The 14,444-nt window shown below is 48.9% G+C and overlaps 3 protein-coding genes across 3 annotated transcripts; 1 reads left to right on the forward strand and 2 right to left on the reverse strand.

Annotated features, from left to right (window-relative positions):
* Positions 1–2,514: 2,514 nt before the first annotated feature.
* On the forward strand, positions 2,515–6,295 carry FSUBG_10361 (calcium-transporting ATPase 2; the record flags this gene model as incomplete). The annotated part of the gene is made up of 2 exons (XM_036674932.1): positions 2,515–5,025; positions 5,075–6,295. The coding sequence occupies 2 exons, from the start codon at positions 2,515–2,517 to the stop codon at positions 6,293–6,295; spliced, it is 3,732 nt and encodes a 1,243-aa protein (XP_036534182.1).
* Positions 6,296–6,577: 282 nt separating this feature from the next.
* On the reverse strand, positions 6,578–7,997 carry FSUBG_10362 (uncharacterized protein; the record flags this gene model as incomplete). The annotated part of the gene is made up of 2 exons (XM_036674933.1): positions 6,578–7,861; positions 7,920–7,997. The coding sequence occupies 2 exons, from the start codon at positions 7,995–7,997 to the stop codon at positions 6,578–6,580; spliced, it is 1,362 nt and encodes a 453-aa protein (XP_036534183.1).
* A 467-nt stretch (positions 7,998–8,464) lies between these two features.
* FSUBG_10363 (STE6) lies at positions 8,465–12,685 on the reverse strand (the record flags this gene model as incomplete). The annotated part of the gene is made up of 3 exons (XM_036674934.1): positions 8,465–11,521; positions 11,567–12,230; positions 12,276–12,685. 3 exons carry the CDS (start codon positions 12,683–12,685, stop codon positions 8,465–8,467), a joined length of 4,131 nt encoding a protein of 1,376 aa, XP_036534184.1.
* Between the last annotated feature and the right edge of the window lie 1,759 nt (positions 12,686–14,444).

A 14,444-nucleotide genomic window follows, 5' to 3' on the forward strand; every position in this document is an offset into this window, starting at 1 on the left:
TACAGCAGCGAGTCATGTCGAGGCATTTTGGGATGAATCGGGAACCAAACGGAGGACAATGACGGGATCTTTGATACGGGAAGTTGCTTTGTTTGGAGCATCAAGTCCGTCGGATAGGGCAGCTCTGAGGTGTTGATTCTCTCCTGAGGGCGTTTATAGGTTGAGTTTAGGGGCAGTGACAGAAGTGAAACGAAACAGAACTGGACAGGATACGACACCATGTGCTCAATGTTTGGAGGTCGAAGCGAAAGACAACGCCATGTCTTTGATTCAAGCTTAACATCTAACGACTTGGCATGTCTCTACCGCTGACGTGAATCTATATTTCAGTATTGTATCACTCTGCGCAAACAGTCTCGATGGGGAAGTTTGTTGAACAGGGTCGTGCAAATATCCCGGAGTCGATGTGAAGTTCTTGTGCAACCGATATGTCTGGAAATGTTCATCTGGGAATGCATGTCTCGGCCGGCAGGGCGCTGAAGCGATCGGGGAAGAGAGGGAGGTATTAATTGGACAGACGAGACGAGATTGGTTTGAAGTGAAGGATACGGTATTCTATATTCTGGCTTTACAGGTGGAAAGTGATAGGATGTCCTGATCACTAAACTGGATCATGAAGTGTGGAATACAATTGTTACCGGGGAGAGTATTAGGAGCAGTCACGAGCATGAATTGACTTGTGCGCTTGTGTCATTGATGGTTTTGGATAGACGGATGGATTGTGAGATGTGAGGCTGTAGGGACAAGACGACACGGTGAGATGGAGATGAGTGTTGGTGTAGTGAGTCTGTGCTCATTGCACATGGGTTGTGTCTATACTTGTTGCTTTTTCTGATCAAGATGGAGTTGAGTTACTCTTGAGTTAGGTTTGTGCCGTTTGACTTTTTGGTTGTAACGGCGGGCTTGACTGTTAATAACGGCTTGAATCGTCCCCGTTTCATCGTGGCTAGCGATTGACCATTGATGAAAGCCGCCTTATGTAACTGAAAGTCTAATTCAACTCATCAACTACCACAATCACTCCCAACTGTACTCCGTACACAGACAGTACAGTATCAGGTAGTTCTGGGAACTTGGCTACCCAATAATATGCCCCTCTCCAACCTCGTATCGTAGCTCGTCATCTCGGTTTATTTCTGGACCCAAAAGTCTGGGCATCTTTTTGAGAATGGGGCCTCGGGTTTATCAGATGCGGCCGGATCCGCGTATCTGATTGATCTGTCTTTGATAACTGTAAATGACATCGGCTTGAGTCAATTATTCCAGTTTTTCCCAGAATTATTATGATACTCGCATCATCTGACTCGTTGGTAAATCACTTGGAGAAACCTTGGCAGAGGCCAAACTTCGCTTTGGCCTCAGTAACAAAAAAATATCTTGGCGTGGTTTTTTGTTTTCTCGCCAAGAAAAATTGGGTTGCCTCTTTTATTACTCAGCCAGGAAGATCAAGACCAGGGGCCGCGTGTAAGGTTTGGTTAGGCTGGGCTGGGGCTTTTTCAGCAGGGCACTCTGGACTCTGGAGCGGGTGCATGATCTGCCTCATTCCTCGTTATTTCCCTAGTAGTGTTTCAATTCTTAATTCAACGACGTTTCTTTACATCCTTGGATGACTCTAGCGACTTCAACACCAGAGGCTGCTGCTTGTGATGATGATGATGACGACGACGACGACGACGACACTAACCAAAAAGCTTCGGTCTCTCTTAGCACAAACGACGTTGCAGCCAAGACGACCGCCAAGACACGATAGCAACAGCACCAAGCATTTTCAGGATTACCTAGCCCCCCTTAGAGTCTCGGCCCTTCCGAGATGATGGGCAGTGACAATATCAGTTCCCCAACTCAACTACGGGGCAGTCAGTCCTCTGTAAGGCGGACCAGTTACAGTGGGTTAGCGACGTGTCGCTACTGATTGTTACTGGATATGGCGTATTTCTTGTACAAGGCGGACCGCCCGGGGCCCCCAGCCCAGACAAGAACGCAGCAGAGACAGAGTTGAGTTGCGCCGCCACAGAATAGAGATTGACCTGCCAAGCACCACTCACAACCAACTCTGCCCGCCAGAAGGTCATTTCCCGGTGGAGACCAGTCGCCCAGGTATGACGAGTTTCTCTTTAAGGTTCTTTATTTTCCTGCTGGTCCTGGCTGACTCTAACGCTTTCGGGGTAGAGTTTTGTAAAAGCCTCCCCCACGCTAGAGCTTGAGCATGATTTCAGTGCCTCCACAATCAATCAACGGTCCTGTCTCCTTCAGACCGTCTTCGATCAACCACTGAATCTTCTTCCTATTTCTTCTGTTTTGTTTTCATTCAACCTCTCTTTTTGTGGCTCAGTGCCGTACCAGGTTTTCTGGATCAACGGCTGCTTCGCCCTCACAAACCTGTAACACAGATTCCCATTGATGGACGACATCACGAGTATTCCTGATTCACGCTATGGCGGCTCTGGCGAAGGGTCCAACTCTAACTCCAACTTTGGCGCTGGTAGTCACCACCAGCCGAAGATTGATAATACGATGAATCCTCAACCCGAACCTCACGACGTCGACCCGCCCTTCGATTTGCATGACGACGAACATATCCAGGGCAACAACTTCGCGTTTACCCCGTCTCAACTACATCGACTCCTGACCGCCAAGAATATCTCGGCTCTGCGCGCGTTTGGAGGCTTGTTGGGTTTAGCCGCTGGTCTTCGAACCGATATCTCAGCAGGACTAAGCGCTGACGAAACAACATTGGATGGTACCGTCACTTTGGATGAAGCTGTAGCCTCTGGTAGCCTTGAACGACCACCAGTTCTATCTGCAGCATCACCTCCGCCGTCGCCGCCGCTCTTACACAATGGACTGTTCGAACATCGCGATAGCCACTTTGTCGATCGAAAACGAGTATTTGGGGATAACCGCCTTCCGCAAATAGCACAAAAATCTTTCTTCAGACTATTATGGATAGCATTCAATGATAAGCTTATCATCTTGTTAACTATTTCTGCTTCCATCTCGCTCGCTATTGGTATTTACCAATCCGTCGACAAGTCGATAGGCGCATCGCGTGTTGAGTGGGTAGATGGTGTGACAATTGTTGTTGCGATTCTCGTCATCATCATCGCAAGCGCAGCGACCGATTGGCAGAAGAATTACAAGTTCAAGAAGGTCAATGAGCGAAAGCAACAAAGGGATGTAACGGTGATGCGCTCGGGTAAGCTCCAGCGCATCCCCGTTCAAGATGTTGTCGTTGGTGATCTCTTACACCTTGAGGCCGGTGATATTGTTGCCGTGGATGGTGTTCTTGTGCAAGCTTCGAGTCTGCAGATGAATGAGTCTTCCATCTCTGGAGAGGCTGATCTTGTACACAAGACCGTACCAAGGCCAAACCATGCAGCTACATCACGAATTGACCCCTTCATTCTCAGTGGAACCACTGTCGCGCGTGGTGTTGGTTCCTATCTCGTTACTGCTGTTGGTGTCAACTCGACCTATGGCCGTATCCTCATGTCGTTGAGAGACGACGTCAAGGAGACACCACTCCAGGTGAAGCTTGGCCGTCTTGGCAAGCAACTCATTGTTATCGGTGCCATTGCAGGTTCCATATTTTTTCTTGTCCTCTTTATCCGCTTCATGGTCACTCTCCACACCGTTACTGGTGGGCCATCTCAGAAGGCGGAAGACTTTTTACATATTCTGATTCTGGCCGTCACGGTCGTCGTCATCACTGTTCCAGAAGGACTGGCGCTCAATGTGACCGTTGCACTGGCTTTTGCCACGAAGCGTATGCTCCGAGATAACAACTTGGTGCGATTGATTCGATCCTGTGAGATCATGGGAAACGCGACAACAGTTTGCTCCGACAAAACTGGTACCCTGACACAGAACAAGATGACTGTCGTGGCTGGACGTGTTGGCTTGGAGTCTTACTTTGACGACACCGACCTGGTTGTTCCGGATCCCGATTCGTCCATGTCGCGAGCCTCGACTATCAAGTACGACAGTTCGATTGACATGGCAAAGTCACTCTCTCCAGAATGTCGGCGGTTGATCAAGGACAGTATCGCCCTCAACTCCACGGCCTTTGAGAATGATGACTCGGGTACCGCTACTTTTATGGGCTCAAGCACGGAGACTGCTTTGCTACACTTTGCTCGTCAGCATCTCGTCATGAACAATTTGGCTGAGGAGAGGGCCAACTGCCCCATCGTTGCAATCCTTCCGTTCGACTCTTCCCGAAAATGGATGGCAGTCTTGGTCAAGATCAATGACGACCGCTACCGACTTCTCGTCAAAGGAGCAGCGGAAGTTGTGTTTGAATATTGTGCTTTTGTCGTTTTGGACCCAACATTCAGAGTACCAATTGCACGACTATCGGAGAATGACCGTGCAAGCTATCGTAACACCATCGAGGACTACGCCAACAGGATGCTCCGACCTGTCGCTATTGCATACCGAGACTTTAGCGCGCAAGATATCTTCGATGGCCCAGACGATGACCCCGATAACATTAACCTAGAGTGGTTGGCCTCTGGCATGATCTTCATCGGTGCCTTTGGCATTCGTGACCCATTGCGCCCCGAGGTTGTGGAATCAGTTCGCCAATGTCAGGCTGCTGGAGTGTTTGTTCGTATGGTTACAGGTGACAACTTCTTGACCGCCAAGGCTATTGCAACGGAATGTGGTATCTACACAGCCGGCGGCATTGCCATGGATGGACCAACATTCAGAGACTTGACACCGGAGCAGCTTGACGCTGTTATTCCAAGACTGCAAGTACTTGCTCGCTCAAGCCCTGAGGATAAACTTCTTCTTGTAACACACCTGAAGCGCATGAATGAGACAGTAGCTGTTACCGGTGATGGTACGAATGACGGTCTGGCATTGAAGGCGGCGGACGTTGGGTTTGCTATGGGTATCCAGGGCACTGAGGTTGCCAAGGAGGCTGCATCCATCATTCTTCTCGACGACAATTTTGCTTCCATTGTAAAGGCCTTGGCTTGGGGTCGAACTGTGAATGACTCCGTCAAGAAGTTTTGCCAGGTAAGGTTATTGATCAATATAGCCAAGTTCTTTGCTAACCAAACGATAGTTCCAATTCACCATCAACATCACCGCAGGTATCATCACCGTCGTTTCCGAGCTCGTTGGCGACGCTGTTTTCACTGTCGTTCAATTGCTTTGGATCAACTTGATCATGGACATCTTTGCTTCTCTTGGTTATGCTACCGATCACCCCTCGCCCGACTTCCTCAAGCGGAAACCCGAACCCCGTAATGCTTCTATTATTTCCATCACTATGTGGAAGATGATCATTTGCCAAGCCATCTACCAGTTGATAGTCGTCTTTGTTGTTCACTACGCTGGATGGGATCTCTTCAACCCCGACACTGAATTCGAGATTGAGAAGCTCCAGACATTGGTGCTCAACATTTACGTCTGGATGCAGTTCTTTAATCAACACAACTGTCGCCGCGTGGATAACAAGCTAGATATTTGGTATCAAGGATTCCTGCGCAACCCTTGGTTCATAGGTGTGCAGCTTATCACTATCGCCGGCCAGTTCGTCATCGTCTTCAAGGGAGGCGAAGCATTCGACACAACACCCCTTACAGGTGCCCAATGGGGATGGAGCTTGCTCTTCGGCGTTATGTCGATTCCATTGGGAGCTTTGATTCGACAGATTCCTGATAGCCTAGTCCAGAGTCTTTTCAACTTCATCGCCGACTGTTGGCTTACAATTTGGCGACCGACTCGCGCACTCCTGTCAAAGGCCTTTAGCTGCTTCAAGCGCAAGAAGGCCGATGACAAGGAAGCCCAACAACTAGAGCAGGAGATGGGTCCTGTTGAGAATATCCTCCACATGATGCACTTGACCCACGAACCCGATGAGGACGAGACGCCCATGACACAAGAACAGCGTGAAGCGATGGAGCGATCAGACCAAACACGAATGATGAAAGAGAAGGAAAAGAAGAAGCGAGGTATCGATTTGCAAGCCCTCGTAGACGCGGCCAAGCTAGGAAAAGAGCACAAAGGTGCCATTTTGGAAATTCACCCCAAGACACTCAAAGACGACCCAATTCTAAGGACAAGTAGTGGTAAAAACAGTACGCTGCCACCCAGTCAAGACGCCGAATTTATGAAATTCGTCGCCATAGACACACGACGGCCTCGACAGCCGAGACGAACAAATCCTCGAGCTCCGGCACGACCGGCTCAACGGCCGGCTCAAAGACGACAGCAAGAGCAGAAGAACTCTTGGAGACATCATGTTTCCTGGGAGGGACTACTCAGATCTAAGAGACGATAATGAGCACGTTTGTGCATTCATACCAATGATATTTATAAGAGGAGGGTATATAGTAGACAGGTGTCAAGGGAAAGACCTGTGCTGTTCTTGTAAATGACAGATTACGACGTTATGACAGATAAAGGGATTCAAGATACCAATATACAGGTCGCTTTACTAGGCCATAATAACAACGCTTCCATCCCAAAATTTTGCCATATCCGATTCCAAATGCCTTTGATAGTGATCCAGCCCTTCATGTGTCCATCTCGTTAAATCATAAAACTTTTTATCGTGTGCTTATCATGCTTTGATGATGGCTTCCTCAATCGCACTCCCAATCTCGGACCTCGGTATTCCCGGTCCCCGCATCAAACAAAGCGATCTCGTAGCGAGCGACTTTATGAGCGCTGGTATACTCACCCGCACTGTAACAGGACCAGATTTTGGCTCCGTGGGAAATGAGAAACAATTGACAAAGCTCCAGCTCTCGGGTTGTTTCGGTACAGCGTGTCCGACATTCGGCATCGGCGAGTTGTTAAGATTGAGTTCCATAGTTTCAGCGTCCACAACCCTGGCACCGAGCGCGAGGAGTTGCTTCTCGACTCCAACGACGCTGAAGAACCGTGTGAAATGGTCGATGCGCGTTCCAGCCGGTTGTGTAGGCCACGGCCATTCTGTATCCTCCACCGTAGAAGGGTTGAGCTCCGCGCGAGAATACACATACTGCCCATATCGTCCATACGGGAGATCGATAACGCGATACATCTCATGTCGACCCGGGCCGATGAGCCAGCGCAGCCGTGTGAGCATCTCATCTTTTGCACGGCCTTTGAGGGTGTTGCAGAAGAGGCGCGATTCACAGGCTGACATTTCGTAGGGCGGCGGTGAGTTTACGAGGAGGCGGCATGCTATTGTTAGTATGTCGCAGGCGAGGCGGAATGAGAATGCTGAGTGTTGTGTGGATGAGGGGACGGCGAGATCGCCGGGTGATGCAGGGGTTGTGCCGAGCCAGCCGTTGCCGAAGATCTGAGGAGAGAGAGAGAAAGTTGGTAAGTTGAAGGATTTGGCCACTGGTGGTTGTTGAGAGTTGAAGTACGGCGGTGTTGATAGTGAAGACGGTGCTGGTGTCGATAAAGATGGTGGTGTAGGTGTAGAAACTGAAGTCATAACCGTTGAGGTAGGCGGTGTCAGCGTCTGAACCTGCGTATTTCTCACATCAACAGCCATGGAACCAGAAGAATCCTCCGTCGTTTCACTCTGCTCACTCTCGGGCGATCCAGAACCTCCACGCTTCCTATCCTCTCCCTCCCTCGGCATGAGCACAAGATCCTCCTCCGGCCCAACAACCTCATGCGCCAGCTCCAGAATCCTCTCCATACTTCTCCTCAGACTCCCAACAAGACTCGGTTGGGCTTTGACTACAGCTTCGGTGGTGAGCATCTCGTCAACGAAGGACATGAAGATGGAGCTCATCTCCTCGACTACCTGCTCGAGACGACGCACGCGCTGGGCCTGTGCAGCTTCGGCGGCTTGGCGACGGCGGCGGAAGATGTTTTGGGCTTCGCGGTTACGTTCGCGGCGGGCCTGAGGGATGTAAGTGGAGGTTCAATGGGGAGAGGAGGAGGAGGGAGGGGGAATGGACCTTGAGTGCTGCGTCGTCGTGATCTTGGTTGTTTGAAGATAAGCGACTTCTGCGCTTTGGGGGTGACTGCGCAGTCATTGTATAAGTGGATGAATGTGAATGTGAATGTGAATGTGACTATGAGGATGAGTGAGAAGAGGTGAGTGAAACAACGTCAGCCTTGCAGCTTTGTGAGGGGTTGTCGGGTGAGTCGAAACCGGCTTATGACACGAGTAGATTGATTGTAAATAAAGAATATGATAAATGGGGTGACACGTGAATGAAGAGTATTTGGCGTTTCAAGGTGGCGATGAGATGAAATGAAATGGAGACGTTGGAATCTTCGGGACGTTTTGGGATCGCACTTGTATCCCCGTGACCTTTTTCGGTTTAGTGGCTTATTAATCAAGCGGCGATCAATCAATTTTCGAGGCTGACTTTAATGGGCCCACATTAACTTGCATTAAATCGTGGGGGACGGGCATGAATCTGATTTCAACTCCATCAACGTCGAGATTAAGAAGAATTATATGAAGAATTATAAAATATCCAATTACCCCTGAAGATCAGTTGAATTCCTTACCGCCCTCCCATATTGAATCTCCAACCACTCGCGCAAAGGCACCTCTTGCTTGCAGCAAATCATGATAAGTTCCCTCCTCAACCTTGACACCGTCCTCCAAGACAACAATCCGATCCGCAATCGCCATCATCTCTTTGCTATGCGTCACCACCACAATCGCCATATCTCGTCTTGACTTCTTCGCAATCTTCTGCATCGTGTGTCGAATCATCTCCGCACTCTCTGCATCCAAAGCACTCGTAGGCTCATCCAGCACAAGAAGTCGAGGTTTGCGTACAAGTGCACGCGCGATGCTAAGACGCTGCGCCTGGCCACCTGAAAGCGCTTGACCTCCGTCGCCGACTCGAGTATTGTATCCATCTGGAAGAGTTGTGATGAACTCGTGGATACCCGCCGCCTTCGCAGCAGCTAGAATGCTTGGAAACTGACGAAGGTGCGATACTTCACTTGAGCCGTACACGATATTCTCTGCAATGGTCGCTGGGAAGAGGAACGGCGTTTGTGGCACATATGCCATCATTGATCGGAGATGCTCCATATCGACGTGTGCATGGGAATATCCATTAAAGCTCAATGGTGGCCTCGTGCTGAGGATCTCAGTTTTGGTGGGAGAATAAAGACCCAGCATCAGCGAGATCACCGTTGACTTCCCGCAGCCTGACCGACCAACAACTGCCAGAAAGTCCCCTGCATCCACCTCAAACGACACTCCTCGCAAGACTGGTCTCTCGGATCTTAACTTATATGAGAACCCGAGATTGTCAAGTCGAACTGGGAGCGGTGTTTTAGGTTTGTAGTACCCGCGAGGCTCGCTTTTAGGTACCAAAGGCATGTTGGCGTACCCCAACATCTGCGCGGCGGTTGACTGAGCCATCGTGACTTGCGGTATCGTACTAAGAATACTCGTCGCTGTGCCCATGCTGAACAGAAGTAGGTTCACTACTGCCACAACCGCCGTTGCTGTGATCGCCTTCTCCGAGGCCAGAAGCACGGTTCCGTAGTAGAACACAAGTGCTGTAAGGGGGTAGTTGACTGATTGATAAAGACCATACAGTGTGCTGGTGTGCGCTGCTCTCTTCTGTCCTAGACTCAGGGTGTGTCTCACTGCTTTCATATACTTGGCACCCATGTATCGTTCTAGAGTGAGAGCTCGAACAACTCGGATGTTAAGAAAGATCTCAGTCAAAGTAGTGCTCGCATCTTCTGCCCCTTCGTTGCACCGCGCCTCCCACTTCCCACTAATAATGGTATAGCCTTTGACTGCGCCCATAACGACAGGCAGCGGTGCGAGAGTGACGAGCGTGAGTTTCCAGGAGATGACGAGCGCCCAAGCAACAGCAGCAATGATCATGACGGTGACTGTGATGATGATGGGCAAGAATCTGCCAACAATATTGCGCATCTCTTCGGCATTCCGGTCAAGACACTCGTTGATACAGCCGGGAGAGTTGCGCGATCTATCGAACCATGCTCTTGGCTGTCGGAGGATTCGTTTCAGAGCTTCCACTCGGATGGTGTTGATCCAGGCTTGTCCCACCATTTCAAGAAGATATCGACCGCCACCGGTGCAAACACCATCCATAACCGCAATGACAATGAGATAGATAGCCCACATCTTGCCCTCTGCTAGCTTGTCACCTTGCGACCACATTGCACCAAGGAGTTGCGCGAAGCAATACGCAAATACAGGAATAGATCCTGCCCCAACCAGGCAGGTCAGTACTCCGAAGATGAGAAGAGCCCGATGCCCACGTCCCAAAGCCGGCCAGACTGTCTTGAATATCGATGCCAGAGGCATTGGTGGAGGGAAATCCTTAGTCTCGCTGTCTTTGTCATCCACCTTATCTGACTGAAGTGTTTCATTGAACTTGGTTTGTCTGAGTCTCGTAATGCTCTTGGGACGCTCGGCGCCACCAAACACGTACTCTGGCTCGTCGAGTGACACCAGTGTGCATGATGTTTCCATACCATCCAGGCTGCTGTGAGATCTCAATGCATTGTCATGCTTCCCGTCGTAGAAGCTGACCATCGTATGGTTGTCGGCGGCACACTTCAATCGTACAGGCTCAGGTTCGGGTACAGCTACATTGAGGGTTTGCATCTCCCAAGCGCGAGCTGCACGCATGCGAAAAGCGGCCGCCGTGTTTGTACCTAGAGTCAATCGCGTAGAGGAGCTTGTTGGGGCGGGACTGAAAGACTCCAGATTTCCAACGAGTATTTGCGAGAGGCGCGAAGCTCTGCCAGGAGGGGGAAATAGAGGGGAAAGCGGTGAAAGAGGAGAGTTTGGAGAGTCGATGGTGATATCTATCGGCGTGTCTGGTTCCTCTGATGCGGTAGATGCGAGAGTGGCGAACGTGCCGCCAATCTGCATATCAAGATCCTTTCTGAATCCTTCTTGAACAAGAGATGCGTTGTCCATCACGTATACAAAGTCATCGGTATCGATTTGCGCGACATCATGTGTGATGATAATGGTTGTCTTTCCCCGTCGCCATGCCCTGATGGCATCCATGATGAGCACGCGGCTCACTTGGTCAAGGCCACTTGTGATCTCATCCAAGATGAGCACTGGAGGGTCTCGAAGTCGAGCTCTAGCAAGCGCTAATCTCTGCTTCTGTCCGCCGCTCAAGTTGTATCCATCAGCGCCGACGTTGGTGTCTAGACCTTGGGGAAGCCCTGCAATCGTCGACTGAAGCAAAGCTGCATCACAAGCTCGCATCACCTCAGCACGTGTTGCTCTTGCGGGGTCGTGGTGCCCAAAGGCCACATTCTTGAAAAAGCTCTCGTTGAACAGGACACTGGATTGTTGGACCAAGGTAATGTTCTCACGGATCCATTGTCTGTCGAGGACCCGTAAGGGTTTGTTGTCGACAATGACGTCTCCACTCAGGGGCTCGTAGAAACCGACAATGAGGTTACCCAACGTGCTCTTGCCGGAGCCGCTTCTCCCGACGATAAAAGTCATCTCACCCGAGGGGAAGAAGAAGCTGGATTGATGTAGTACTTTTTGTGCCGGATTCGAAGGATATGCAAAACACACCTGCGAAAGTCAGCAATTGTCGCTGTTAGCATTGGCCGAACTTACATCTTTCAATTCGATGTCACCGCTGCAACTCAACGGTCGTAAAGCTCCTGTCATCGGTTTGACAATCTCACCATTCCTCACGTTTCGAGTGATGCTAGAGAGAAAGCTGCCGGCTGACATGCCCTTTGCGAGAACCAACCACTGAGGCATCAAAGCCTCAATACCCTGAAATGCTGCGAGCGTTGCATAAAAAGTTGTCAAAACACTACCAGCGGCAAGGCCATCATTGTTGACGAGTACAACTCCATACCAAAAGCCGACGACGAACATTGCTACGACCCAAAATGCAACGTAGCCCATTTGCAGAGCGTTACATTGCGCTTGGATCAGATAGTGCTTCGCTGCAGATTTGGCAGCTGGGTAGTACTGCCAGACCTCCTGGTCATATCCGTTGAAGACCTTGACAAGATCGATGGCTGTTATTGAAGCAACGGCGAACTTGGAGGCGACTGCGAGCTCACGCTTCTGTGCTTGGATTGCGGGTTCAAGCCGTCTTGTCGCTAGTGAGAGAACGATGGCTGAGATTGGAAGAGTGGTAAGGAGGACGAGGGTGAGTTTCCAGGAGTAGCAGAGGGCGATGCCGAGGGAAGCGATTGAGGTGATGATGTCGCCGACGAGAAGGCCGAGAACTTGGGAGGATGCGAGTTGAAGCTCACGAGTTTGCCTATCGTCTGTTAGTCATTTATGAGTACAGAAGAGGGATACCTACGTCTGTATTCTGATGAGAAGACTTGAGATGCCTTCGGATTGAGAGTCGAACCAGGCCATGTCCTTGGAGAGGAGACTTGTAAAGATGTCTTGCCGAACACTGCACGCCTGCAACTCTCCAAAGATGACCCAGAGTGCAAGGAACGCTGTACTTGCGATCCAATTGCCAACGCCTAGTCCTACAAGGACAAGTGCCCATCTTCCCACCTGCGAAAGGGCCTCGTCCCCGCTGAGCGACCCATCCCCAAAGCCGGCGATAATATCGAAGACTTTTCCAAGAATGACCGACAGAACAGTTTTGAAACCCGCTGAAAATCCAGCCGCAAGCAAGGCAGCGATTAAAGCACCAGAGTGCGATCGTCTTGTAAAGAGAAAGAGTTGTTTCCACGATGATTTAACGTCTTGTTCCATTTTGAAGTATAGAGAAATGGAGTATCATGCTGAGATTGGGGAGGAAACACTTGAAAAAGTGTTCGAAGTAATTGAGGTGACATGGCGATACGAAGTGTGAGTCCCAAGTGTTTGGGGCGACAAAGAACAATATCAAAGGGTCAGTGCTGTGATAGTGTGCACAGACGAGGCTGCTTAGTATTGTTCTTCTTGGTGTTGTTCAGCCGCCGGCCCCCCGCGTAGATTATTGGTGAAAATTGCACCGCGGGAGAGGGGACGATTGGGCGAATTGGCTTGATTTGTTTTTGTAGGCTTTTGCATCGGGGTTTGGAAGGCTGCCAAGGGACCGATTTATGTCGGTGAAGGTTGTTGCCACTGTCAGTTTGACGGGTGAAGTAGCGAGAGTTCGCGAGACGAAACGATTTGCTTGAGTTGTTGGTTGATTCTTCTTCGTTTAAATGACAAATTGATTTTGGGATCATCGGAAGTTGGGAGAGTACAGTATCTGTCAACTGTTTCCTTCGTGATGCTCTCGCCCGCTTGTGATCATCGTTGGTGGCACAAACGTTAAAAGCGGATGGATAACATCTGGTGGCCTCCCATGTGAGGAGAGGGATCTCAGCCATCCCCTGAGAGACTGAGTTGCTTGTAGCAAGCTGCTTATGTCTGTCTGTCATTAATGGGTGTGAACTGAGCCTTTGTGATGGCGGCTGTTGCATCGGGAAAGGCCAAGCGCAAAACCCCAAAACCAAGCTGTGCCTTCCGTATGGCTCGACTGCTACAACGACTAACTACCAGGTCAAGACTCTCCTCAATGTCAATGGGACCCATTTAGCTCTCTACAATGCATTAAGCCCAAGGTCCTGTACAATGACATAAGGCAAACTCATCAAACCTCATGACACAGCAACATATTACATGGTCATCTTGAAACTGCAAGATATTTGTTTATGCGAAACTATACATATGTGCCGGTTTGAAGTATAATTTTGTTGAATCTTTTCGTATCCGCCGTATTAATCAGCTTTCTGGCCGTGGATCAATGCCTGCAAGTCTCCTCTCACAGTATAGCAATCACTTGGCTTCGAATTATTACTGCTATAACCGAGAGCTAATTTAGAGTATACTAACTCAGTCTAAAGGCGTCCTAAGTCTATAATAAATTTGCCCAAGTTTACCTTAAGTCTATCCTGCATCGATACGAATTCTGTTACTATATCTAATAAGTTTTCAAGACTCTGAAGCTATCCTCCCTGCTTTCAGTCAAGAGCTAGACTTTATAGTTACAAAGAAACAAGCCTGAGAACCTTTATCCCTTATCTTGACCTTGGTATTACTGTGCTCTATTGCTATTATTTACCCCAATTCCGCATTTACTATAACTAATTTATTATTAACTTTATATCCTTTTTTACCCTTAGGACTAAATTAAGTAAAAGAGATAGTAATTTATTTCTTTTTATAGTAACTTTTATTAACGTGGTTAATAAGCGAGTGAGTTATCTAAGTGAGTGGGTTAGTACACTGTGTAGCTAAAAAAATAAGCAAGCGCCGTAGACAAGCAAGCGCTGTACTGCACTGTATAGCTAAAAATAAGCTACCCTATAGTACTTAACTACCTTAAATAAATTAGGTAAAAATCTAAAAAAATACTTTTATATATAAAGAACTATAAGCTATATAAAACTATTTCTTTTAAAATTTTAGCTATTTTATTTTATATAGTAAAGCTTATTTATATAGTATAAATAGTATAAATAAGCCTTTTTAACTATAATTT

The sequence above is a fragment of the Fusarium subglutinans genome (genome assembly GCF_013396075.1).
Source record: "Fusarium subglutinans strain NRRL 66333 chromosome Unknown NRRL66333_c0000178, whole genome shotgun sequence".
NCBI lineage: Eukaryota > Fungi > Ascomycota > Sordariomycetes > Hypocreales > Nectriaceae > Fusarium > Fusarium subglutinans.